This window comes from Cherax quadricarinatus, chromosome 21 (assembly GCF_038502225.1).
Source record: "Cherax quadricarinatus isolate ZL_2023a chromosome 21, ASM3850222v1, whole genome shotgun sequence".
NCBI classification, from domain to species: domain Eukaryota; kingdom Metazoa; phylum Arthropoda; class Malacostraca; order Decapoda; family Parastacidae; genus Cherax; species Cherax quadricarinatus.
Window position 1 is genome coordinate 10,975,719 of NC_091312.1, and position 25,893 is coordinate 11,001,611.

A 25,893-nucleotide genomic window follows, 5' to 3' on the forward strand; every position below is an offset into this window, starting at 1 on the left:
AGCTCATGGAGCGGGGAGAGAGAGGGCCCAGTAGCAACCGGTGAAGAGGCGGGGCCAGGAGCTAAGACTCGACCCCTGCAACCACAAATAGGTGAGTACAAATAGGTGAGTACACACACACACACACACACACACACACACACACACACACAATGGAAGGGATAGAGTCACATGTGTTCCTGTTTTGCAGACGATGTGAAACTAATGAGGAGAATGCAAGCGGACGAGGATCAGGTAAGACTGCAAGGGGATCTAGACAGGCTGCAAGCCTAGTCCGACAAATGGCTCTTGGAGTTTAACCCCAGCAAGTGCAAAGTTATAAAACTTGGGGAAGAACATAGAAGACCGCAGACGGAGTACAGCCTTAGAGGTCAGAGACTGCAAAACTCACTCAAGGAAAAGGATATTGGGGTGAGCATTATACCGAGCACATCTCCTGAGGTGCATATCAACCAAAAATAGCTGCTGCAGCATACGGGCGCCTGCCAAACATGATGATAACGTTTTGATATCTAAGTAAGGAGTCATTCGTGACACTGTACATCGTGTACTATCGTGTACGTCAGACCCATATTGGAGTATGCAGCACCAATATGGAACCCACACTTGGTCAAAAACGTCAACAAGACTAGTACCGGATCTAAGGCGTATGTCCAACGAGGAGGTTAGTTTAGTTAAGGTTCGTCAGGAAACAGGACAAGTGTTTCCTGACGTGGGTCTTAGTCAGATGATGACCCACCGTTAAAGCTTCTGGTCATATAACCGAGACCTTCAGCTGGCTTACCGGTCCACCCCTTTAAAAATTATGGTCATAGTTATAACCATTTATGGGAGAGGTTGAAGCAACTCAACCTGACAACACCGAGCCAGGAGGGATAGGGACGTTATAACAACATACAAGATACTGAGAGGAACCGACGAAGTGAATAGGGACAGAATGTTTCAGAGACGTGACACAGCAACAAGGGGTCACAACTGAAAGCTGAAAACTCAGATGAGTCACAAGGATGTTAGGAAGTATTTTTTTCAGCCATAGAATTGTCAGGAAGCGAAACAGTCTGGAAAGTAATGTAGTGGAGGCAGGATCCATACCCATAAACAGCTTTAAGAAGAGGTATGATAAAGCTCATGGAGAAGGGAGAGAGTAGACCTTGTGGCGACCAGACGCGGGGCCAGGATCTATGAATCGACCCCTGCAACCACATACTTGAGCACACTGACACACAAACACACACACACTAGGGGGAGGAGGGATACTCAACTTCTGTTCAGCGATAATGGAAAAAATGAGCTCCGGTTCCTCAGAACAAGAACTCTTCATCAAGAAGAGGTAAAAAAAAAAAAACCCTTCCGATGAAGGATCAGAAGAGACACGATCACAACATAAAAAATACTCAGATAAATCGTTAAAATAGAAACAACCTGATTAAACACACGAGAGAACATATTAATCACTATTATATTCATGGTTTAACGCTAAATTCGCAGATGTTATACCCCGTCTGGACAAAAATAGGAAGCCGGCTTTGATCCAAGGAATGGGAAGGGTATCCCTCTGGATCAAAGCTTCATTAAGGAAATGTGTGGTGAATGGTTTTGAAAACCGACAAGTTGAAGAATTGAGACACTTATGCAACACATGGGAATCTTTACTGAAGAAACGTTTCGCCACACAGTGGCTTCATCAGTCCAATACAAAGTAGAAATGGGTAAGGAGAGGAGGAGTTCGAGGTAATCAGTCCCTCAACCTGGAATCGATGTGTTCAGTCCATCACTCTTGTAGGAAGTGCAGCATAGGGCCAGCGACGCTCACCCATCCCTGACTCTTTATTTATTTACAAATTAATTTTTATTACCTACAATATAGGCCATCAATTTACATACAAAATACTGTATTTCCGGAAAATATATACAGTATTTTCCACATATCCCTTTAGATTTATTCCCCTAAAAAATATCCCTTTAGGATTACCCCTAAAAATATCCCTCTAGCAATATCCATCTAAGAATATCCATTTTGGAATATCCATCTAGGAAAATTATCCTAGGAATATCCCCCAGGAACATTCCTCTAGGAATAACCCTCTAGGAATATCCCCTAGGAATATCCCTCAAGGAATAACTCTTTAGGAATATCCCCCTAGGAATATCTCTTTAGGAATATTCCCCAAGGAATATCCCCCTTGGATATAAATGCACTTGAAGAAATACAGTGAAGGATGACAAAATTAATCCACTATATAAGGAATCTCTCACACTAGCGAAAGCAGGGCCCAAGAGCTGGAGGCGAGCCCAGAGGTTGACACCTGGGGGGTTAAGAGTTCCTACTCACCTGCGGGCATCCAGGTAGTGATCCAGGTATCTGGAGTAGTGCTCCCACAGCTCGCTAGAGAACAAGGTACCTGTTGAAGGGGAGACATAGTCAGTCTTAGTGCTAAATATACTAATTATGATAATTATAATAACACAAAGAGTGTAGTATTTAACACCATGAATGTAGTATTTAACACCAAGAGTGTAGTATTTAACACCAAGAGTGTAGTATTTAACACCAAGAGTGTAGTATTTAACACCAAGAGTGTAGTATTTAACACCAAGAGTGTAGTATTTAACACCAAGAGTGTAGTATTTAACACCATGAATGTAGTATTTAACACCAAGAGTGTAGTATTTAACACCAAGAGTGTAGTATTTAACACCAAGAGTGTAGTATTTAACACCAAGAGTGTAGTATTTAACACCAAGAGTGTAGTATTTAACACCAAGAGCGTAGTATTTAACACCATGAATGTAGTATTTAACACCAAGAGTGTAGTATTTAACACCAAGAGTGTAGTATTTAACACCAAGAGTGTAGTATTTAACACCAAGAGTGTAGTATTTAACACCAAGAGTGTAGTATTTAACACCATGAATGTAGTATTTAACACCAAGAGTGTAGTATTTAACACCAAGAGTGTAGTATTTAACACCAAGAGTGTAGTATTTAACACCAAGAGTGTAGTATTTAACACCAAGAGTGTAGTATTTAACACCAAGAACGATGGCTGCTTTTTTCTCTTGAGTAAATATAAAAAATAAAGTATCAGGACAGTGGAGGCGGCTTCAATTTTGTTAAATTCTGTAAAAAAAAAAAAAAAATGTAAAAAGTACCAGCCTATAAGTAAACCTTAAACTCGGTTATGTATCAGTACCTGGACAGGTAACGCGGATGTACACAACTAGACAGGTAACGCGGAGACTCACACCTGGGCAAGGTAACGCGCGGCGTCACGCTTCCCTTAGCGTTTATAGTGTTGGGAAGCTACGAAATTGAGTTAATCTCCGGCGGTGGTTACGGTGTACCGGTGATATACATGTGACCAGCTTCGAGAGTTTACCTGCTCCAGCAGCTCGGCCTGGAGCCTGGCATCTCTCTTGATTGCCTGGTCAACCAGACTGCTGCTATTGGCGGCCCACCGGCCAATATATCAATTACAGCCTCGTTGATTTCGCACTTTTACACTTGTTACAGCGATATTCCTGATAATGGATGTAAGCAAGTTGAATAGTCGAGGCCACAGATGTTGGCACTGCTTCTTACTGTGTCCGTCGCGCCCCTGCTTTTCGGTGTCTATTATGCACTTGCACGTTTCTCTAGTACGTTTTTATAATAGATTTGCATGTCTGGGACTAGGTACTCAAGTACCTTCCATGCAAATGTTATCAGGTATAACTCTTTCCTTTGTTCCAGAGAGTACATTCCCAGTTTTATGAGGCATTCCCAGTAGTTTAAATGATTTATCGGCTCTACGAAGGCAGTAAACACTATCTTCTCAAGCTCTGACATCCTGCCTTCAACTGAGCCATCACCAATCATTACTCTAGGCGAGAACACTGACCCAGTGTCATCAATGGCATTATTTATGCTTCTTTTGAAAGTTCTCATTATCCACCATGTCATATTTCTTGGCTTTTACAACATTTACCTTAAGCTCTCTAAAGGATAGGTCAGCTAACATTATTATTATACGCATATTCCTTCCATGCTATGAAGAGGTTCTCCAGTATATCGTGTGACGTGGCCTTTTTGAGTTCAAATTTGCCGTATCTGAGCAGATGAAATTTGTCACCACTGAACATCATGTTATTTTGTACTGCCGAATGGAAGACTTTGGAACAGGATGAAGTTGTAGCCATCTGTGGGCCAGCATTTTCATCTGATCAACTATCTTGTTGAGATTGTTAAACCCTCTCGCATTTTTTTCGCCTCTTCTACCTAAGTGATTTTCATGTTTATTCTTGTATCTTCCGCAAGTATGATACGGAACTGTGGCTAGTGTTTTATCTGTTATGTAGATAAATAACAAAGGCACCAGAACCATGCATTGGGGAAAGTGATTTTTTTTTTACTTTCCTAATACTAGATTTTGCTTTGCTTACTACTACGCTTTGTGATCTATTCGTTAAAAAATTTAATATGTACCTATTTTATGAGTTATCACTCCGTGATCGCGTGTCAAATGCCTTAGTGAATTCCATGTATACTATATCTTCATTTCGGTTTTCTTCCCGAGTCTCTGTCATAATCAAGTAGTTGTGACAGGAAAAATCTTGTTCTAAATCCACGTTAACTTGGGTAGTGGGTCACGACTTTCCATAAAATCGGTACTTAGGCTTCTCACCACCCTCAAAGATTTTTATGATGTTTGTGCCACAGGTTTGTAGTTTCTGCCAGGACTGTACTGCCTCGTTGGTGTAGATCAGGGGAGGACCCAGAGGAGGTGTAGGTAACCCATGGGACGTGTAGGTAACCCAGGGGAGGTGTAGGTAACTCATGGGAGGTGTGGGTAACCCAGGGGAGGCGTGGACACTCAGGGAAGGTGTGGTAACCCGGGGGAGGTGTGGTAACCCAGGAGAGGTGTAGGTAACCCAGGGGGTGTGTGGGAACCTTGGGGAGGTGTAGGTAGCCCACTGGAGGTGTGGGAACCCGGGGGGAAGTGTAGAAACCAGGGGGAAGTGAAGGAACCCAGGGGAGGTGTTAGAACCTAGAGGAAGTGTAGGTAACCCAGGGGAAGTGTGAGTACCTGGTTACCTGGAGGTTATTCCGGGGATCAACGCCCCCGCGGCCCGGTCCATGACCAGGCCTCCCGATGGATCAGGGCCTGATCAACTAGGCTGTTACTGCTGGCCGCACGCAGTCCAATGTACGAGCCACAGCCCGGCTGATCCGGCACTGACTTTAGGTATCTGTCCAGCTCTCTCTTGAAGGCAGCCAGGGGCTTATTGGCAATTCCCCTAATGCTTGATGGGAGGCTGTTGAACAGTTTTGGGCCCCGGACACTTATGGTGTTTTCCCTCAGTGTACCAATGGCGCCCCTACTTTTTATTGGGGGCATTTTGCATCGCCTGCCCAGTCTTTTACTTTCGAAGGGAGTGATTTCTGTGTGCAGATTTGGGACCATTCCTTCCAAGATTTTCCAAGTGTAGATTATGATATATCTCTCCCTCCTGCGTTCCAACGAGTACAAGTCAAGTGCTTCCAAGCGTTCCCAGTAGTTAAGGTGTTTGACAGAACTTATACGTGCAGTAAAGGATCTCTGAACACTCTCTAGATCTGCGATTTCACCTGCTTTGAATGGAGATGTTAATGCACAGCAGTATTCCAGCCTAGAGAGAACAAGTGACTTGAAAAGGATCATCACTGGCTTGGCATCTCTCGTTTTGAAAGTTCTCATTATCCATCCTATTATTTTCTTTGCACGTGCGATCGTGGCACTGTTGTGATCCTTGAAAGTGAGACCCTCAGACATTACTACTCCCAGGTCCCTTACATTATTCTTCCGCTCTATTGTATGGCCGGAGTCAGTAGTATACTCTGTTCTAGTTATTATCTCCTCCAGTTTTCCATAACGGAGTAGTTGGAATTTGTCCTCATTGAACATCATATTGTTTACCGTTGCCCACTGGAAAACTTTGTTTATATCTTCTTGGAGGTTAACCGCGTCCTCAGGAGATGACAGCCTCATGCAGATCCTAGTATCATCCGCAAAGGATGATACGGTGCTGTAGTGTATATCTCTGTCTATGTCTGATATGAGGATAAGGAATAAGATGGGGGCGAGTACTGTGCCTTGTGGAACAGAGCTCTTCACTATGGCAGCCTCCGATTTAACTCTGTTGACCACTACTCTTTGTGTTCGATTTGTTAGGAAGTTGAAGATCCATCTCCCCACTTTGCCAGTTCCTTTAGCACGTATTTTATGGGCTATTACGCCATGATCGCATTTGTCAAATGCTTTTGCAATATCTGTGTATATTACAGGTGTGGTAACCCAGGGAAGGTGTCGGAACCCAGGGGAGGTGTGGGATCCCAGGGGATGAGAGTGACCAGAGGAGGAGAGCTGAAGCTCTCAAGTTCCCACCAATCACACACAGCCAGAACCGCCATGAAGAACCAGGCAAACAAGTCAGCGCAAACAAGAAAAAATGGAACACCATTAACAACAACAGTCAGTACAATTAAACAAGCAGAGTGAAGGAAAAAAAAGACTGCGATGAAGCAATCACATCAGGATAAATAACGTTAATATCCCACATCAATGAAGCTTGCAGAGAACAGCAGAACCGTCTGCATCAATGCTACTTGAGGCAGAGTAGAACAGATACCAGTGTCAATGCAGCAGAGTACAACAGATAACAGCAGCAACACAGCTTGCAGCAGAGTACAGCAGATACCAGCATCAACACAGCTTGCATCAGAGTACATCAGATAGCAGCAACACAGCTTGCAGCAGAGTACAGCAGATACCAGCAGCAACACAGCTTACAGTTGGGGTGGCCCGGTGGCCTGGTGGCTAAAGCTCCCGCTTTACACACGGAGGGCCCGGGTTCGATTCCCGGCGGGTGGAAACATTTCGACACGTTTCCTTACACCTGTTGTCCTGTTCACCTAGCAGCAAATAGGTACCTGGGTGTTAGTCGACTGGTGTGGGTCGCATCCTGGGGGACAAGATTAAGGACCCCAATGGAAATAAGTTAGACAGTCCTCGATGACGCACTGACTTTCTTGGGTTATCCTGGGTGGCTAACCCTCCGGGGTTAAAAATCCGAACGAAATCTTATCTTATCTTAGATACTAGCAGCAACACAGCTTACAGTAGATACTAACAGCTTGCAGCAGAATACAGTAATTAGCAACACATTCACAGGGAAGCGCTAAATACATAAGTGTTATACAGCGCCTGGGAGATGGGAAGCAAACAATTTTCATCCAAAGAAATGGAGAATAGCTCCAAATCACTGGATCAAAACACCTTCACCAGAATCAAGGACGAGTGCGCTGGAAGAGTACAAGATAGATGTGAGTGCTCTGGGAGAGTACAGACTGTATGTAGGAGAGTACATGATGAGTGTTGGAGCGCTCTGGGCGCCCTCCCCTCTCTGAGGGGAGAATGAGGGTCGTTCACACAGATATTAACTACTAAACTACCCTCAGATGCTTAACGGTTGTTTACTGAGGATTAACTGAATTTTTTACGGTTGTGTGGAGGCGCTTTTGGCGTCACGTTGATGATGGTGTTGCTGTGTTGATGGTGTTGCTGTGTTGATGGTGTTGCTGGGTTGATGGCGTTACTGTGCTGAAGGTGTTGCTGTTCTAATGGTGTTGCTGTGCTAATGGTGTTGCTGGGTTGATGGTGCTGCTGGGTTGATCTTCCTGTGTTGATATTGGTGGTGGTGTTGCTGTGTTGGTGCTATGATGGTGGTGCTGCTGTGTTGTTGTTGTTGCTGAAAGAAAAGAGAGAGAAAGAGAGAGAGAGAGAGAGAGAGAGAGAGAGAGAGAGAGAGAGAGAGAGAAAGAGAGAGAGAAAGAGAGAGAGAAAGAGAGAGAGAAAGAGAGAGAGAAAGAGAGAGAGAGAGAGAGAGAGAGAGAGAGAGAGAGAGAGAGAGAGAGAGAGAGAGAGAGAGAGAGAATGAGAGAATGAGAATTTTGAAAACTCAACAGACCAAAATGAGACCTGTCCTAGTCACAATGCCCAAATCTAACGCAAGATAGTGCACACTGTGCATACACATACACATACAAACACACACACACACACACAGGGGCCAGGAGCTGTGAGTACACACACTTGAGTAACTGGCAAGAAAGAAACGAGTGATTGTTCGAGGTGTCAGAATGGGCATGTGTGACGAGTGGGGTTCAACAAACATCAGTACTAGGACCGGTTCTATTTCTCACGTACAAGAACATGGCTGAAGAGATAACATCAGAGGTGCCCCTGTTAGCAGATGTGGAATTAATGAGAAAATAAACGTATAAGAACAAGCAAAGACTACAAATGGACTTGAAGAGGCTGCTGCAGGTCTGCTCTGACAAGTGGCTGTCAGAATTTAACCCTAGCAAATGTAAAGTTATGAAAAGTGTGGACAGATAAAGGAGACCGTAAGGAGGACCTCGGGATAAGCACTATACCGAGCATACTACCTGAGGCGATCATCCGAATAACTGCTGCAAGCAATGCTCGTCTGGCAGTTCTAAGATTTGCTTTCAGGGACGTCAACAAGGAGACATACACACTATTTATACGACATATGCCAGACTCATATTGGAATAAGCAGCACTGTCGTAGTATAAAACTCACACCCGATCAAGGCAAGAAAGTGGAGAAAGTGCAAAGCTTTGCCACGCGACTAGCCCCCAGAGCTTTTAAATTGTATGTGCAATGAGGAGAGACTAAAGGAGCGAAACCTAATGACATTTGCAAACAGAGGACTAAGGGTAACAAGATAACAACGTACATAATGAGAGGATTTGATATAGTGGACAGGGACAGATTTTTCGAAAGCCAGGAAACAGGAACACGAAGCCACAGCTGGAAGTGGAAAACAGAGACGAGTCACAGGGATATTAGGAAGTATTATTAGGAAGTATTTTTTCAGCATTAAGGTGTGTAAAGTTGGTCTGCTAGACTGAACCAGTAGTGTGTACAACTGGTCTGAACCAGTAGTGTGTACAGCTGGTCTGAGCCAGTAGTGTGTACAGCTGGTCTGAGCCAGTAGTGTGTACAGCTGGTTTGAGATAGTAGTGCGTACAGCTGGTCTGAGCCAGTAGTGTGTACAGCTGGTCTGAACCAGTAGCGTGTACAGCTGGTCTGAACAGAAGTATGAATCAACGGTTTATGGATCGCTCGTCCGTGGGTCTTGCTGCTGCTGCTGCTTGCCTGACTGACTACCCGCGAGGAATGGTCAACACCTGTGATCAGGAACCTCGCACAGGTGTTGACCATTACCAATGTAAACATCCTCAACACAGGTGTTGACCACCACCAATGTATTTAGATTTACACAGGCGGCTTGATTACAGAAACGCCAAGTGACGAATCCATTTTTCAAATTAACATACCTCAGACGAAAAAAATATGAGCCAGAAAGGCAACAAAATATTCAACAGATTTTCAAGCCTAAGGGGACATATGTTAAGATGCAAACAAGAGACTTACCACGAGATCACTTACCAAACGTGACTGGCAAAACGACTCAGGTCAATGTTTATCTCCCCTTGTCGCTATCGTCACCCTGACAAAGCACCAGCACCTGACTCGCATGCATAGCCTCAACTGGTGAAGAATTAGACACAAGTGCAACATCTGGGTATCTTTATCTATAGACGTTTCGCCATTCAGTGGCTTTATCAATACAATATAAAAGCTAATGTGAAGAATGTAGAACTGTATACAAAGGATGAGGTAATTAATCCCTCAACCTTGGAGTTGGTGACGAACACCGAAGTCCTCAAGACTACGGTGGTCTTCACCAACTCCAAGGCTGAAGGACTGATTACCTAATCTTTTGTATATAGTTCTACAGTCTTTACATACATGTCCTTGTATTGATAAAGACACTGGATGGCGAAACGTCTACAAATAAAGATACCCAGATGTTGCACATGTGCCTAATTCTTCATCTTCTTGGTACGTTCTCTGGCTGGTTGGTTCGCTGGCTTATTAAGTTTAAAGCCAATCCACTGCACGATGTTCACTAAGTTTGCAAGTCACTCGTACACTTCAAGCCAAGGAGGTTTCGATCCCTAAAATAAGTGGTAAAGTAAACTCTGAATGTAAATACGCAGAGATACACTTTGTGCGTATATTCTGTCGACGAAAAGTGCATTACGTTCTGTGGGTTTTTGAGTGTCCGGCAAGCACCGCGCATGGCTGCCCATGGACAGCTTCCTGTGCCAGTGTAAAAACGCAGCTGATGACACGGAATAATCTGATCATGCAAACACAATCAGTTGAGAGAGAGAGAGAGAGAGAGAGAGAGAGAGAGAGAGAGAGAGAGATAGGTAGTTATGACCCTCTTGAGTTCCCTAATAGCTGTTCATAGGATTGTGAACCAAACACACACACACACACACACAGACAGCTGGAAATATTAGCGGTGTACTAGCAAAATGCCCCGGTACATTAAGGAACGCTTTTCTCTTAGCACTTCTCAGTGCATTAATATACACCGGTAACTGCAGAATACCAGTAAATATACCAGCGGACACAAAACCTACTTATACCAGTTAATCTGTCAAACATCTAGTAAATCACTATCCCGGTACAGTTATAAACATTCTGGTGCAACAGTAACTACCCCGGTGCAACAGTAACTACCCCGGTGCAACAGTAACTACTCCAGTGCAGCAGTAACTACCACGGTACAGCAATAACTACCCCGGTGCAACAGTAACTACTCCGGTGCAGCAGTAACTACCCCGGTACAGCAGTAACTACCCCAGTGCAACAGTAACTACCCCGGTGCAACAGTAACTACCCCGGTGCAACAGTAACTACTCCGGTGCAGCAGTAACTACCCCGGTACAGCAGTAACTACCCCAGTGCAACAGTAACTACCTCGGTACAACAGTAACTACCTCGGTACAACAGTAACTACCCCGGTGCAACAGTAACTACCCCGGTACAACAGTAACTACTCCGGTGCAGCAGTAACTACCCCGGTACAGCAGTAACTACCCCAGTGCAACAGTAACTACCCCGGTGCAACAGTAACTACCCCGGTGCAACAGTAACTACCCCGGTGCAACAGTAACTACCCCGGTGCAACAGTAACTACCCCGGTGCAACAGTAACTACTACGGTGCAACAGTAACTACCCGGGTACAACAGTAACTACCCCGGTACAACAGTTACTACTCCGGTACAGCAGTAACTACCCCGGTGCAACAGTAACTACCCCGGTGCAACAGTAACTACCCCGGTGCAACAGTAACTACCCCGGTGCAACAGTAACTACCCCGGTGCAACAGTAACTACCCCGGTGCAACAGTAACTACTACGGTGCAACAGTAACTACCCGGGTACAACAGTAACTACCCCGGTACAGCAGTAACTACCCCAGTGCAACAGTAACTACCCCGGTACAACAGTAACTGCCCGGTGCAACAGTAACTGCCCCAGTGCAACAGTAACTACCCCGGTACAACAGTAACTGCCCGGTGCAACAGTAACTGCCCCGGTACAACAGTAACTACCCCGGTACAGCAGTAACTACCCCAGTGCAACAGTAACTACCCCGGTGCAACAGTAACTACCCCGGTGCAACAGTAACTACCCCGGTGCAACAGTAACTACTCCGGTGCAGCAGTAACTACCCCGGTACAGCAGTAACTACCCCAGTGCAACAGTAACTACCCCGGTGCAACAGTAACTACCCCAGTGCAACAGTAACTACCCCGGTGCAACAGTAACTACCCCGGTGCAACAGTAACTACCCCGGTGCAACAGTAACTACCCCGGTGCAACAGTAACTACTACGGTGCAACAGTAACTACCCGGGTACAACAGTAACTACCCCGGTACAACAGTTACTACTCCGGTACAGCAGTAACTACCCCGGTGCAACAGTAACTACCCCAGTGCAACAGTAACTACCCCGGTGCAACAGTGACTACCCCGGTGCAACAGTAACTACTCCGGTGCAGCAGTAACTACCCCGGTACAACAGTAACTGCCCGGTGCAACAGTAACTGCCCCAGTGCAACAGTAACTACCCCGGTACAACAGTAACTGCCCGGTGCAACAGTAACTGCCCCGGTGCAACAGTAACTACCCCGGTGCAACAGTACTACGGTGCAATGACTACTACGGTGCAACAGTAACTGCCCCGGTGCAACAGTAACTGCCCCGGTGCAACAGTAACTACCCCGGTGCAACAGTAACTACTTCGGTGCAACAGTAACTACCCCGGTACAACAGTTACTACCCAGATACAACAGTAATTACCCCGGTACAACAGTAACTACGCTGGTGCAACAGTAACTACCCCGGTGCAACAGTAACTACTCCGGTGCAACAGTAACTATCTCCGGTGCAACAGTAACTACCCGGGTACAACAGTAACTACCCGGGTACAACAGTAGCTACCCAGATACAACAGTAACTACCCCGGTACAACAGTAACTACTCCGGTGCAACAGTAACTACCCCGGTACAACAGTAACTACACCGGTACAACAGTAACTACCCCGGTGCAACAGGAACCACCCTGGTGCAACAGTAACTACCCCGGTGCAACAGTAACTACCCCGGTGCAACAGTAACTACCCCGGTGCAACAGTATCTCGGTGCAACAGTAACTACCCCGGTACAATAGTAACTACCCCGGTGCAACAGTAACTACCCCGGTGCAACAGTAACTACCCCGGTACAACAGTAACTACCTCGGTACAACAGTAACTACCCAGGTGCAACAGTAGCTACCCCGGTACAACAGTAACTACCCCGGTGCAGTAATAACTACCCCGGTGCAGCAGTAACTACCCCGGTGCAGCAGTAACTACCCCGGTACAACAGTAACTACCCCGCTGCAACAGTAACTACCCCGGTGCAACAGTAACTATCCCGGTACAACAGTAGCTACCCCGGTGCAGCAGTAACTACCCCGGTGCAACAGTAACTCCCACGGTACAACAGTAACTACCCCGGTGCAATAGTAACTACCCCGGTACAACAGTAACTACCCCGGTACAACAGTAACTGCCCCGGTGCAACAGTAACTGCCCCGGTGCAACAGTAACTACCCCGGTGCAACAGTAACTACCCCGATGCAACAGTAACTACCTCGGTGCAACAGTAACTACCTCGGTGCAACAGTAACTACCCCGATGCAACAGTAACTATCCCGGCACAGCAGTAACTACCCCGGTACAGCAGTAACCACCCCCAGTGCACTAGTAACCTCAGTAACTGCCCTAATAGCCTGGTATACCAGTAACTGCCCCAGTCCAACGGTAGCTACCCCCGGTACACATTCAACCCTCCCTACACATCAGTAACTACCACTGTACACCAGTAACTACCCCGTAATTACCCCTCCGTATACTAGTAACTACCGCAGTAATTGGCCTGGTATCCCGGTAACTACCCCCGGTATCCCGGTAAGCAGCTGCCAGCAGCCATCGACCACAGCCAAGATAATAACCCAAGACTTTCCGCATATACTGTACTTGGTGCTGTTTACATAGGTGCTCCGTCTGCCTTATTGTTTGTAAAGGTGTTCCGTCTTCCTTATTGATCTCTCTTATTTTCTTTGGGAAGTGCTTTTGCTTGCTCAGGTACCTCTAGCGTTTGATTCGTGAGGAAAACATCTGCTGCTGCTGGTTCTTCTGTTGCTGCTGCTGTTGTTGTTGTTAATATTGCTGCTACTGTTGTTGTTGCCAGTATTGCAATTTCCCGGCGCACCGCCTTTCGCGATCCGTATCTCCTGAACTCTGTTGGCTGTTGAACGTTCCTTCTCCTCCTCTCTCACCCTCTGCCTTCCCTATATATATATATATATATATATATATATATATATATGAGTGTAAAACGAAGCCTGTGATTGTTTTACATGATGGTAGGATTGCTGATGTCTTTTGTCTGTCTCATAAATATGCAAGATTACAGGCATGTCTTGCTACTTCTACTTACACTTAGGTCACACTACACATACATGTACACATTTATTTATACACACTCATCTGAGTTTTCTTTGATTTTATCTTAATAGTTCTTGGTCTTATTAATTTTCCTTTTATATCCATGGGGAAGTGGAATAAGAATCTTTCCTCCGTAAGCCATGCGTGTTGTAAAAGTCAACTAAAATGCCGGGAACAATGGGCTAGTAACCCCTTTTCCTGTAAAGATTACTAAAAAGAATAAGAAGAAGAAAATTGTCAAAGTGGGAAGTCTGAATGTGCGTGGATGTTGTGCAGATGATAAGAAAGAGATAATTGTGGATGTTATGAATGAGAAGAAGCTGGATGTCCTGGCTTTAAGTGAAACAAAGCTGAAGGGGGTGGGAGAGTTTCAGTGGAGAGGAATAAATGGGATTAGGTCAGGGGTTTCAAATAGAGTTAGAGCTAAAGAAGGAGTAGCAATAATGTTGAAGGATAAGCTATGGTAGGAAAAGAGGGACTATAAATGTATTAATTCAAGGATTATGTGGAGTAAAATAAAGATTGGATGTGAAAAGTGGGTTATAATAAGCGTGTATGCACCTGGAGAAGAGAGAAGTGTAGAGGAGAGAGAGAGATTTTGGGAAATGTTGAGTGAATGCGTGGGGAGTTTTGAATCAAGTGTGAGAGTAATGGTGGTTGGGGATTTTAATGCTAAAGTGGGTAAAAATGTTATGGAGGGAGTAGTAGGTAAATTTGGGGTGCCAGGGGTAAATGTAAATGGGGAGCCTTTAATTGAGCTATGTGTAGAAAGAAATTTGGTAATAAGTAATACATATTTTATGAAAAAGAGGATAAATAAATATACAAGGTATGATGTAGCACGTAATGAAAGTAGTTTATTAGATTATGTATTGGTGGATAAAAGGTTGATGGGTAGGCTCCAGGATGTACATGTTTATAGAGGGGCAACTGATATATCGGATCATTATTTAGTTGTAGCTACAGTTAGAGTAAGAGGTAGATGGGAAAAGAGGAAGGTGGCAACAACAAGTAAGAGGGAAGTGAAAGTGTATAAACTAAGGGAGGAGGAAGTTCGGGTGAGATATAAGCGACTATTGGCAGAAAGGTGGGCTAGTGCAAAGATGAGTAGTGGGGGGGTTGAAGAGGGTTGGAATAGTTTTAAAAATGCAGTATTAGAATGTGGGGCAGAAGTTTGTGGTTATAGGAGGGTGGGGGCAGGAGGAAAGAGGAGTGATTGGTGGAATGATGAAGTAAAGGGTGTGATAAAAGAGAAAAAGGTAGCTTATGAGAGGTTTTTACAAAGCAGAAGTGTTTATAAGAAGAGCAGAGTATATGGAGAGTAAAAGAAAGGTAAAGAGAGTGGTGAGAGAGTGCAAAAGGAGAGCAGATGATAGAGTGGGAGAGGCACTGTCAAGAAATTTTAATGAAAATAAGAAAAAATTTTGGAGTGAGTTAAACAAGTTAAGAAAGCCTAGGGAAAATATGGATTTGTCAGTTAAAAACAGAGTAGGGGAGTTAGTAGATGGGGAGATGGAGGTATTGGGTAGATGGCGAGAATATTTTGAGGAACTTTTAAATGTTAAGGAAGAAACAGAGGCAGTAATTTCATGCACTGGTCAGGGAGGTATACCATCTTTTAGGAGTGAAGAAGAGCAGAATGTAAGTGTGGGGGAGGTACGTGAGGCATTACGTAAAATGAAAGGGGGTAAAGCAGCTGGAACTGATGGGATCATGACAGAAATGTTAAAAGCAGGGGGGGATATAGTGTTGGAGTGGTTGGTACTTTTGTTTAATAAATGTATGAAAGAGGGGAAGGTACCTAGGGATTGGCAGAGAGCATGTATAGTCCCTTTATATAAAGGGAAAGGGGACAAAAGAGACTGTAAAAATTATAGAGGAATAAGCTTACTGAGTATACCAGGAAAAGTGTACGGTAGGGTTATAATTGAAAGAATTAGAGGTAAGACAGAATGTAGGATTGCGGATGAGCAAGGAGGTTTTAGAGTGGGTAGGGGATGTGTAGATCAGGTGTTTACATTGAAGCATATATGTGAACAGTATTTAGATAAAGATAGGGAAGTTTTTATTGCATTTATGGATTTAGAAAAGGCATATGATAGAGTGGATAGAGGAGCAATGTGGCAGATGTTGCAAGTATATGGAATAGGTGGTAAGTTATTAAATGCTGTAAAGAGTTTTTATGAGGATAGTGAGGCTCAGGTTAGGGTGTGTAGAAGAGAGGGAGACTACTTCCCGGTAAAAGTAGGTCTTAGACAGGGATGTGTAATGTCACCATGGTTGTTTAATATATTTATAGATGGGGTTGTAAAGGAAGTAAATGCTAGGGTGTTTGGGAGAGGGGTGGGATTAAATTATGGGGAATCAAATTCAAAATGGGAATTGACACAGTTACTTTTTGCTGATGATACTGTGCTTATGGGAGATTCTAAAGAAAAATTGCAAAGGTTAGTGGATGAGTTTGGGAATGTGTGTAAAGGTAGAAAGTTGAAAGTGAACATAGAAAAGAGTAAGGTGATGAGGGTGTCAAATGATTTAGATAAAGAAAAATTGGATATCAAATTGGGGAGGAGGAGTATGGAAGAAGTGAATGTTTTCAGATACTTGGGAGTTGACGTGTCGGCGGATGGATTTATGAAGGATGAGGTTAATCATAGAATTGATGAGGGAAAAAAGGTGAGTGGTGCGTTGAGGTATATGTGGAGTCAAAAAACGTTATCTATGGAGGCAAAGAAGGGAATGTATGAAAGTATAGTAGTACCAACACTCTTATATGGGTGTGAAGCTTGGGTGGTAAATGCAGCAGCGAGGAGACGGTTGGAGGCAGCGGAGATGTCCTGTTTAAGGGCAATGTGTGGTGTAAATATTATGCAGAAAATTCGGAGTGTGGAAATTAGGAGAAGGTGTGGAGTTAATAAAAGTATTAGTCAGAGGGCAGAAGAGGGGTTGTTGAGGTGGTTTGGTCATTTAGAGAGAATGGATCACAGTAGAATGACATGGAAAGCATATAAATCTATAGGGGAAGGAAGGCGGGGTAGGGGTCGTCCTCGAAAGGGTTGGAGAGAGGGGGTAAAGGAGGTTTTGTGGGTAAGGGGCTTGGACTTCCAGCAAGCGTGCGTGAGCGTGTTAGATAGGAGTGAATGGAGACGAATGGTACTTGGGACCTGACGATCTGTTGGAGTGTGAGCAGGGTAATATTTAGTGAAGGGATTCAGGGAAACCGGTTATTTTCATATAGTCGGACTTGAGTCCTGGAAATGGGAAGTACAATGCCTGCACTTTAAAGGAGGGGTTTGGGATATTGGCAGTTTGGAGGGATATGTTGTGTATCTTTATATGTTTATGCTTCTAGACTGTTGTATTCTGAGCACCTCTGCAAAAACAGTGATAATGTGCGAGTGTGGTGAAAGTGTTGAATGATGATGAAAGTATTTTCTTTTTGGGGATTTTCTTTCTTTTTTGGGTCACCCTGCCTCGGTGGGAGACGGCCGACTTGTTGAAAAAAAAAAAATATATATATATATATATATATATATATATATATATATATATATATATATATATATATATATATGCACCATTCAACAATGCATTACCCCAATCCATACCAGTGCAAAACATGTCATCACTTTGATCCGATATCACCTGCCTTTCTTTTAAATGCATTATTATAATTATCATTATTACTAAGATTATTTTAGTATTTTTATAGGGAAGTGATAAACCTACAAGGTTCATATAGTATCCGGGGGAATGCAAGGCAGTCAGTCATGATGCAAGGGGGGTGGCCAGCCTCAATCCAAATGCGTACACGCAACACGCTATTCCTATGCCTTATCCAAACATGGCGGACATACCCTTGATCTACATTTATCCTTTGCAGTTTTGCAATAGTCTTTACCTGCTATAATTGATAGATTATTCCCCCTTCCCCACTATTTTCACCTTTCTCTCTCTCTCTCTCTTATTCTCTTTACATTTAAAGAAGACAACCATGCATGCTCACTGCTAATCCTTAGGTACCTTCCCTTCTGTCATACACACAAACCCTCATTTAATTCGACACTAAACACTTATCTAATTAACTTATATCTAATCAAACATTAAACACTCGTATCCTGATGTTTGAGAAGCAAGACGTGTCGACAAATATGGTAGCAATAACATAAGGGCAGAGTTCTGGTTTGATCGATACGTAGCCAATCGAGGTTTGCTCTACACATAGTGGCTCTATCTTATTTTATCCTCCCTTTTATCTCTCGTTCGTAGTCCCATCTGTTCTTTATCTATTTTCTTCCTCACTTTTAACTTTCTAACAGTTTTGTTCGCTACCTTCACACTCACTTCCGGTTCTTCACTCGGTGTAATGGATGACTTCCTCACCCCGGACACGAAGGCGCTGCTTCTATGTCATCACTCACACTCAACAATCGCTGCCTCCTTATTCACGACTTCATTACTTTCCTTCTTAACTGACTCGTCTTCTTAGCCCCTATATATATCTATGTGGATTTCTCGCATTCTATCTTAAGAGATATGCATTTGTTCTCACGATTTCCTCACCTATTTAACGCCTGTGGCCAGTTTCTCCTGTGGCCAGTTTGCCCTGTTTACCTGGAGAGAGTTCCGGGGGTCAACGCCCCCGCGGCCCGGTCTGTGACCAGGCCTCCTTAGGTCAGTGTCCCAGGATGCGACCCACACCAGTCGACTAACACCCAGGTACCCATTTTACTGATGGGGAACATAGACAAAAGGTGGAAAGAAACACGTCCAATGTTTCTACTCTGGCTGGGAATCGAACCCAGGCCCTCACCGTGTGAAGCGAGAGCGTTAACCACCAGGCCAGTTTTATCCCGTGGCCAGTTTTCCCCTGTGGCCGGTTTTCCCTTTGGAATGCTTCAAGGGTTTTATCCATCCTCGCAGACCAGCTTGGAGCCAGTCTTCCTTGTTGATTGCCTCTATAAACAAGGATGTTGGCGGCCCGCTGGGTCGCATAACCATCAGAGCCTGGTTGTTCCGGCACTTTGCGGAGGTAGTGGTCCAGTTTCTTCTTTAAAACTTGTGCAATTTTCCCGGCTATATTTCCGATATCTGTTGGTAGCAGAGTGAAGAGACCGAGACAACCAATGTTAACACAGTTCTTCCTTACTGTGTCCATGATGTCTGTTTTTCACAGTGTTCATTTTAGACTTAAAATTTTATCACTCCATACACAAATAACCCGCGCATAAAAGAGAGAAGCTTACGACGACGTTTCGGTCCGACTTGGACCATTGACAAAGTCACAGTGTGACTTTGTCAATGGTCCAAGTCGGACCGAAACGTCGTCGTAAGCTTCTCTCTTTTATGTGCGGGTTATTTGTGTATCGTTCCAGTCACGGTATTGTGCCTTTTTGTTACTTATCACTCCATTATGTTAAGTTATGGTTGTCTTGTACATTTGGGATCCGACTCTTAACTGTTTTCACTGTATATTATATCAGGTATATCTCCCTTCTTCTTCTTCTTCTTCTTCTTCTTCATTAAAGACAGTACATTTCAAGAACCCAGAGGCATTCCAAGTGATTTAAATTATTTATTATCTCTATTAAAACAGTAAATGATTTGTGTACATTTTCCACCTTTGTTATATCTCCGTCTCGTGTCTTGAACAATATTCTCCAAGAGTAACGAGTGCTCTCGTTAATGATACTTTACATTGCTTTATAAACAGAGTTCCAGGAGTCAAGCCCAGGTGCTACTTGCGTTGGAATGAATTTCTTTTACGAATTCTGAGATACCTGTGTTTGTCAGATATACGATTTGTAGGATGAGCAAAGTTAATGATAATGGTATATGGATTCTCAAGTTTCTTGTCGTTTAGTGGGTTGCTCAACATTAATTTATAGCGATCGCTCACGATTTCGCTCATTTTTTAGTTTTGCGTCATCGGTATATGAACCTTCAGTAAACAGTGAGTTAATTATAGGAATAGTTTTTGGCTTAGTTTTCTATTTTTGTCCTCTTATGCTTCTTCCGTTTGGAATGATTCTTTTAGTTTCTGTCCTACATCGGTAATCTCTGTGCAGATTATCTTTTCTTTTTTGACATGTGCTCGATTTTAAGCAATGTAACCAATACTTATTCTCACAACCATTTCGTCTCCTAAACATTTTTTACGTTCTCTTTCAATATTTGATCTCGTTGTAGGCTTTCCGAGAGGAATATATTTTATACAGATCCTGTATACAACTGTAGTTTTTTTTGTGCCCTGGTGCGGGTTCACCTGTATGGCGCTCTGGATACTTTCCCAGCGAATATCCGAGATCTTTGTTTATTTTGTTTCAGCCAATTCTTTGACAGTTTATGTTCAGTCTACTGAACATCCCTTCACGTTAGTTATTTTTTACGTTCTCTGCTCATGGAATTATTCTAACTAGTACCTCCACGAGTCTATGATTGGAGTTACTGTATTGGAGATTATGTCTCATGGAATTCGTTCATCATCGTTCGTGAAGATCAAGTCTAGTGTATTTTCATTTTTATTAAGTTCTGTTACTTGTTCAAAACAAGCTTTCCACAGCTCTCTGGTATGTACCTGTTTCCTAGAGTGCATCTAGGTAATATTTCTGGTACAGTGTGCTTGTCTATCATCCGCTTTAAGTGTAGGGAACTGAAATCACCAGAGAATATATTAGGTGTGGTGTACTGTAGGATTTACAAAGCTTCTCAGGCATCTATCTTCGTCATGTTTGGTGAATTACTCTACCGCTGCCGAAAGTGATTTACCGTTATATACAAAGATAATGACCAGATTCTTGTTCTCAGCTTAAATACCTGATTCTCCTACCATATCAGCTGATGATTTCCACAGTTCTGTAAAACAAAGTCTTATACATTGAGTGTCACTCCTTCCTGTGACTTATTTACTCTCACGATTATATACAATTACAAGTATCAATCCACATCTCACTGTACAAAATATTCTATGTATGTGTTTCTGGGTAAACAGAGACATACAACCGACTCTGTTGGTTTTCATTGTTGTTGAATCCTGAAAGTCACACACACAAAAAAGAGAAGAATATACTACTTGGGATGCTGTGAATATTGGGTTTTGTTAGTACCATATTGGTTTTTACTGTCGAATATTCGGTCCTGGTGTATGAAAAAGTGATTTGTAATGTTCTGCTGTAATGTATCTGTCCTATAACGCCTGTTGTTTCTCATTGTCACTTCTTTTCCAGTAGTTTGTCCATGTAAGCATTCAAGTGTGTGTGTGTGTGTGTGTGTGTGTGTGTGTGTGTGTGTGTGTGTGTGTGTGTGTAGGAACGGGGGGGTTGTGTTTGCGGTGTTCGAGTCGTCTGCTTCAACTTTTTAATATTCGTTGGTCGTCATTATTGGCTTCTGGCCTCTTGAGCTGTACCGCCTCTTGAAAATCTATGTAGCTTGACTTCACCACTTTATTATCTAACTCATTCCATTTTCTTCACCCATGAGATAAAGAAGCACTTCCTAACATCTCTATGACTCACCTATGGTCTTAACTTTCACCTATGATCCCTTTTTCCCCTGACCCACTTATTTCAAATTCATCCTCTCACTTCCTTTTTGGTATTTTGATATTATAATCACGTCTCTTTCTTCTCTCTACAGTAATCAGGTTCATGTCCATTAGCCTCTGCTCACAGTGAAATTTTTCTCCTCTCTAGTACTAGTTTGGCTGCAAACCTTTGACCCCTTTTTCAGAGTTCCTGCGCGTGCTTGATCTGTTAAGTGGACACCAGACTGGTGCAGCACATAGTGTTTGGCCTCAAGTTTATTTAGGTACTGGTACACATACGTAGAATTATACATAGTAACATGTAAAAATTGCGAACAAGCAATACAAGATACAAAACAACCAAGGGAGTACTTGAATGATAGCTCTAGGCCTTTCGTGTTGCAATCAACATCAGGAGCTTGCAATGTTGCAGAACTGAGTAGGAAGTCCAGGTAGATACGTTCAAGGGAACGACTCTAGCTAGAGTCGTTCCCATGAACGTATCTATCTGGACTTCTTACTCATTTCTGCAACACTGCAAGTTCCTGATGTGTTGATTGCAACACCTCAGGCCTAAAGCTATCATTCAGCTCCCGCCGTGGTTGTTTTGCACATAATAACATGTGTAAATTACCTAGGATAACCTTCAAAAAGTCATACAAAGTTACTATCTTGATAGATATTTTTCATGTACCTGAATGCTGTACTAAGCTTCAATAATCTTGGATATGCCACCAAAGGTTCACTGATGATCTGCACCTCTGGTGATACCTTTGATATTTCCATCATATTTGTAGAAGAACTTAGTATTGAAAATTATATTCAGCCGATGTTTCGCCTGCATGATAAGCTTTTTCAAAGAGAAAACTTATTCAGAGTTTTCGTCTTGAAAAAGCGTATTGCTCAGGCGAAACAATGTCTAAATTTTATTTTTAAATACGAAGTTCCTCAAAATTCACTTCCAGCCTTTCTTCTCCTTCCCTGATTAGCATTACATTGCATTTGTTCGAACTGACTCCAGCAGCCACTTCTTTAACTAATTCTACTGCTCCTCCAGGTCTCTGTGGAGTCAGGCACTGAATGTCTGTCTAATTTACCTGTGACTTCCTACTCAGGCGACCCGGCCTGGGACTAGGTGTTCCTGTTGATTGCTCTGTCAACCTGGTTGATCTGGCACTCCACGGAAGTAGTGATCTAGTTCACTTCTTTAAAACTTTCATACTTGTTTCGGCAATTTTTCTGATATTTGCTGGAAGCAGGTTGAGTAGTGGAGTTCCCCGGATGTTGACACACTGTTTTCATATTGTACCAGTAACGCCTTTGCTTTTCATCGGTCTACTTTACACTTCCCCCCATACCTCTCATTCCAGTACGTTGTTATGGTAGTGTGCAGGTTCGGGACTAGGCCTTTCGGTGTGTTCCATGAATATATTAACACATTTCTCTTGCCTTCTTTCTAGACAGTACATTACCAGTGCTTTCAGACATTCCCAGTACTTTCAGTGCTTTATTAGCTTTTAGCGGACAGTATCCAGCTACAGCTCTTGTATCGCTCACGCCTTGAACCGAACCATCAACACTAGCAGAACTCTAAACAAGAGAGCACAAGTGATTGGAACACTATCACCAATGACATTATTTCTCTTCAGAAAATTCTCCTTATGTACTTCCCGTCATTTTCCTCGCCGACTCTGTATCGTCAGCACTAACAAGCGAATTTACAGATTCCTGGTCCCTTGGGCTCCATTATATCCACTTTTGAAAATATTTATATCAGTCGCCTAAAATACAACTTCATCTAGTTCATTCCTCTTCTTGACCATCCTCAGACTGCAAAAAAAAAAAAAAAAAAAAAAGTTTTCCCGTGGCCATGAGGTTCATCTCTAACAGCCAGCTCGTATCAGTTTTAAGTCCTCTCCTCCTTTCCCCCTTCCTATCCTATGTAAGAAAACTCCAGTACAACTAGAAATTTTCAAGTGTTGGGTAAAAAGTATCTCTTTCCTTAATGACGATAATTAAAAAAAAGGTGTTCTCTCTCTCTTGCGAAGTTCCTTCGTAATATTTACATGGTGTCGGTTACATGTTGGCGCCGCATTCTCTGTAATTGGTCTAACATACGTTGTGTATATTGCCCTGAAAGATGCCTTGTTAAGATATCTTGTTAAGCTGCTTGGTCTTGGTGTGTGTGGAGGCGCGTGAAGTGACTGGGGAGGGACGGGGGGCGAGGGTAAAAAGAATCCTTGCAATCTGTATGTAGGTTGGTGTACTCCCACGCGGATTGTCTCTCCAGGCTGCCGTGTGATGGGAGACAGACACAGACAGACGAACACAGACAGACATACACACACATACATACACACACATACAAGAGGCTTAGCCAGGAGCTAAGATCGATCTGTGTGACCCCAAGTAGCGGAGTGCAAATAGAGGAGCACACACGTGACTAGAAGTGAGAGAATCCAGTTACGGTCAGTTAAGAGGTAGTCAGGATATAAGACTCAATTCCCTGCAAAGGCAATTAGAGGATTACACACACACACACACACACACACACACACACACACACAAGGAAGGGTGAAAAGATCGCAGACAGAGTACAGTCTAGGGGGCCAAAGACTACAGACCTCGCTCAAGGAAAAGGATCTTGCAGTGTGTATAATTGTAATAATGTTGGTAGAATTACCGACAATATGTAAAGTAAAAGGACACATGTGCAACTAATGTGACATTTATTGTGGCAACGTTTCGCTCTCCAGGAGCTTTATCAAGCCATTACAAACAATACATGGACACAGAGGGTATATAAAGGCTCAGAGTGAGGTGCAGTACTAGTGAGGTACCATTTCGATGTTCACTAGTAGTAGTAGTAGTAGTAGTAGTAGTAGTAGTAGTAGTAGTAGTAGTGACAAAAGTAATACAATATGGTAGAGCAATTAATTCGTACATGAGTAAAAGGATATAAAAGCTATTACTTGGGTAACATAAAAATAGGTTGGACAAATATAGACTGGAAAGAGGCAGCTTGTTCAGTGTTCACTACACAAAGCACATTACAGAGAGTGAACACTGAAACAAGCTGCCTCTTTCCAGTCTATATTTGTCCAACCTATTTTTATGTTACCCAAGTAATAGCTTTTATATCCTTTTACTCATGTACGAATTAATTGCTCTACCATATTGTATTACTTTTGTCACTACCACTACTACTACTACCACTAGTGAACATCTAAATGGTACCTCACTAGTATTGCACCTCACTCTGAGCCTTTATATACCCTCTGTGTCCATGTATTGTTTGTAATGGCTTGATAAAGCTCCTGGAGAGCGAAACGTTGCCACAATAAATGTCACATTAGTTGCACTTGTGTCCTTTTACTTTACAGTGTGTATAATGCCGAGCACATCTCCTGAGGCGCACATCAACCAAATAACTGCTGCAGCATATGGGCAACTAGTGTACCCAAGAACAGCATTCAGACATCTCAGTAAGTAGTAGTTCCGGACCATATATACCGTGTACGTTAGGCCCATATTGGAGTATGCAGCTCCAGTTTGGAACCCACACCTGGCCAAGCACGTCAAGAAACTAGAGAAAGTACAAAAGTTTGCAACGAAACTAATCCCGGAGCTAAGGGGCATGTCCTTCGAGAAGAGGTTAAGGGAACTCGACCTGACGATACTGGAGGACAGGAGAGACAGGAAGGACATGATAACTACATTTAAAATACAGGGAGGAATCGACAAGGTTGATAGAGACAGGATGTTCCAGAAATGGGACACAGAAACAAGGGGTCATAGTTGGAAGTTGAAGACTTGGACGAGTTACAGTGATGTCAGGAGGTATTTCTTCAGTTACAGAGTCGTCAGCAAGTGGAATGATCTGGAAAGTGAGGTAGTAGAGGCAGGATCCATACATAGCTTTAAGAAGAGGTATAATAAAGCTCATGGAGCAGGGAGAGAGTAACCTAGTAGCGACCAGTGAAGAGGTGGGGCCAGGAGCTATGAATCGACACCTGCAACCACAATAAGGCGAGTACACACACACACACACACACACACACACACACACACACACACACACAAGTAAAAAATAAAAAATACAACTTACCCTATCTACCAAATTCCGAAACATCACCATATATGATTTTTTTAAATGCTTCGCTCATTCTCTCCTGTGCTCTTTTACGTACAGCCAAAAATTTAGACCCTACATTTCTGATATATGTAAAAATAATCTGACAGAATTGTGAAACTAATTTAAATAATAAACGGAAGAAGCAGAGAGCCGAGATAAACTAAGACAGGTTACAAGAGTGGTCAAACAAGCAGCAACTTAAACAAGTGAAAGGTGATACACATCAAGGAAGGAGAAAGAAGACCAGAGACAGCAGAGTCTGATAGGAGA

General features: G+C 43.2%; 1 protein-coding gene across 1 annotated transcript in view; it reads right to left on the reverse strand.

Annotated features, from left to right (window-relative positions):
* Positions 1 to 2,292: 2,292 nt before the first annotated feature.
* The window catches only part of LOC128689036 (uncharacterized), a 184,147-nt gene continuing 160,546 nt past the window's right edge, over positions 2,293 to 25,893 (reverse strand). Inside the window, exon 5 of the mRNA XM_070087428.1 lies at positions 2,293 to 2,402. Coding sequence (XP_069943529.1) covers positions 2,329 to 2,402 — 74 coding nt within the window. The 3' untranslated portion in view covers positions 2,293 to 2,328. The remainder of the gene's footprint in view (positions 2,403 to 25,893) is intronic.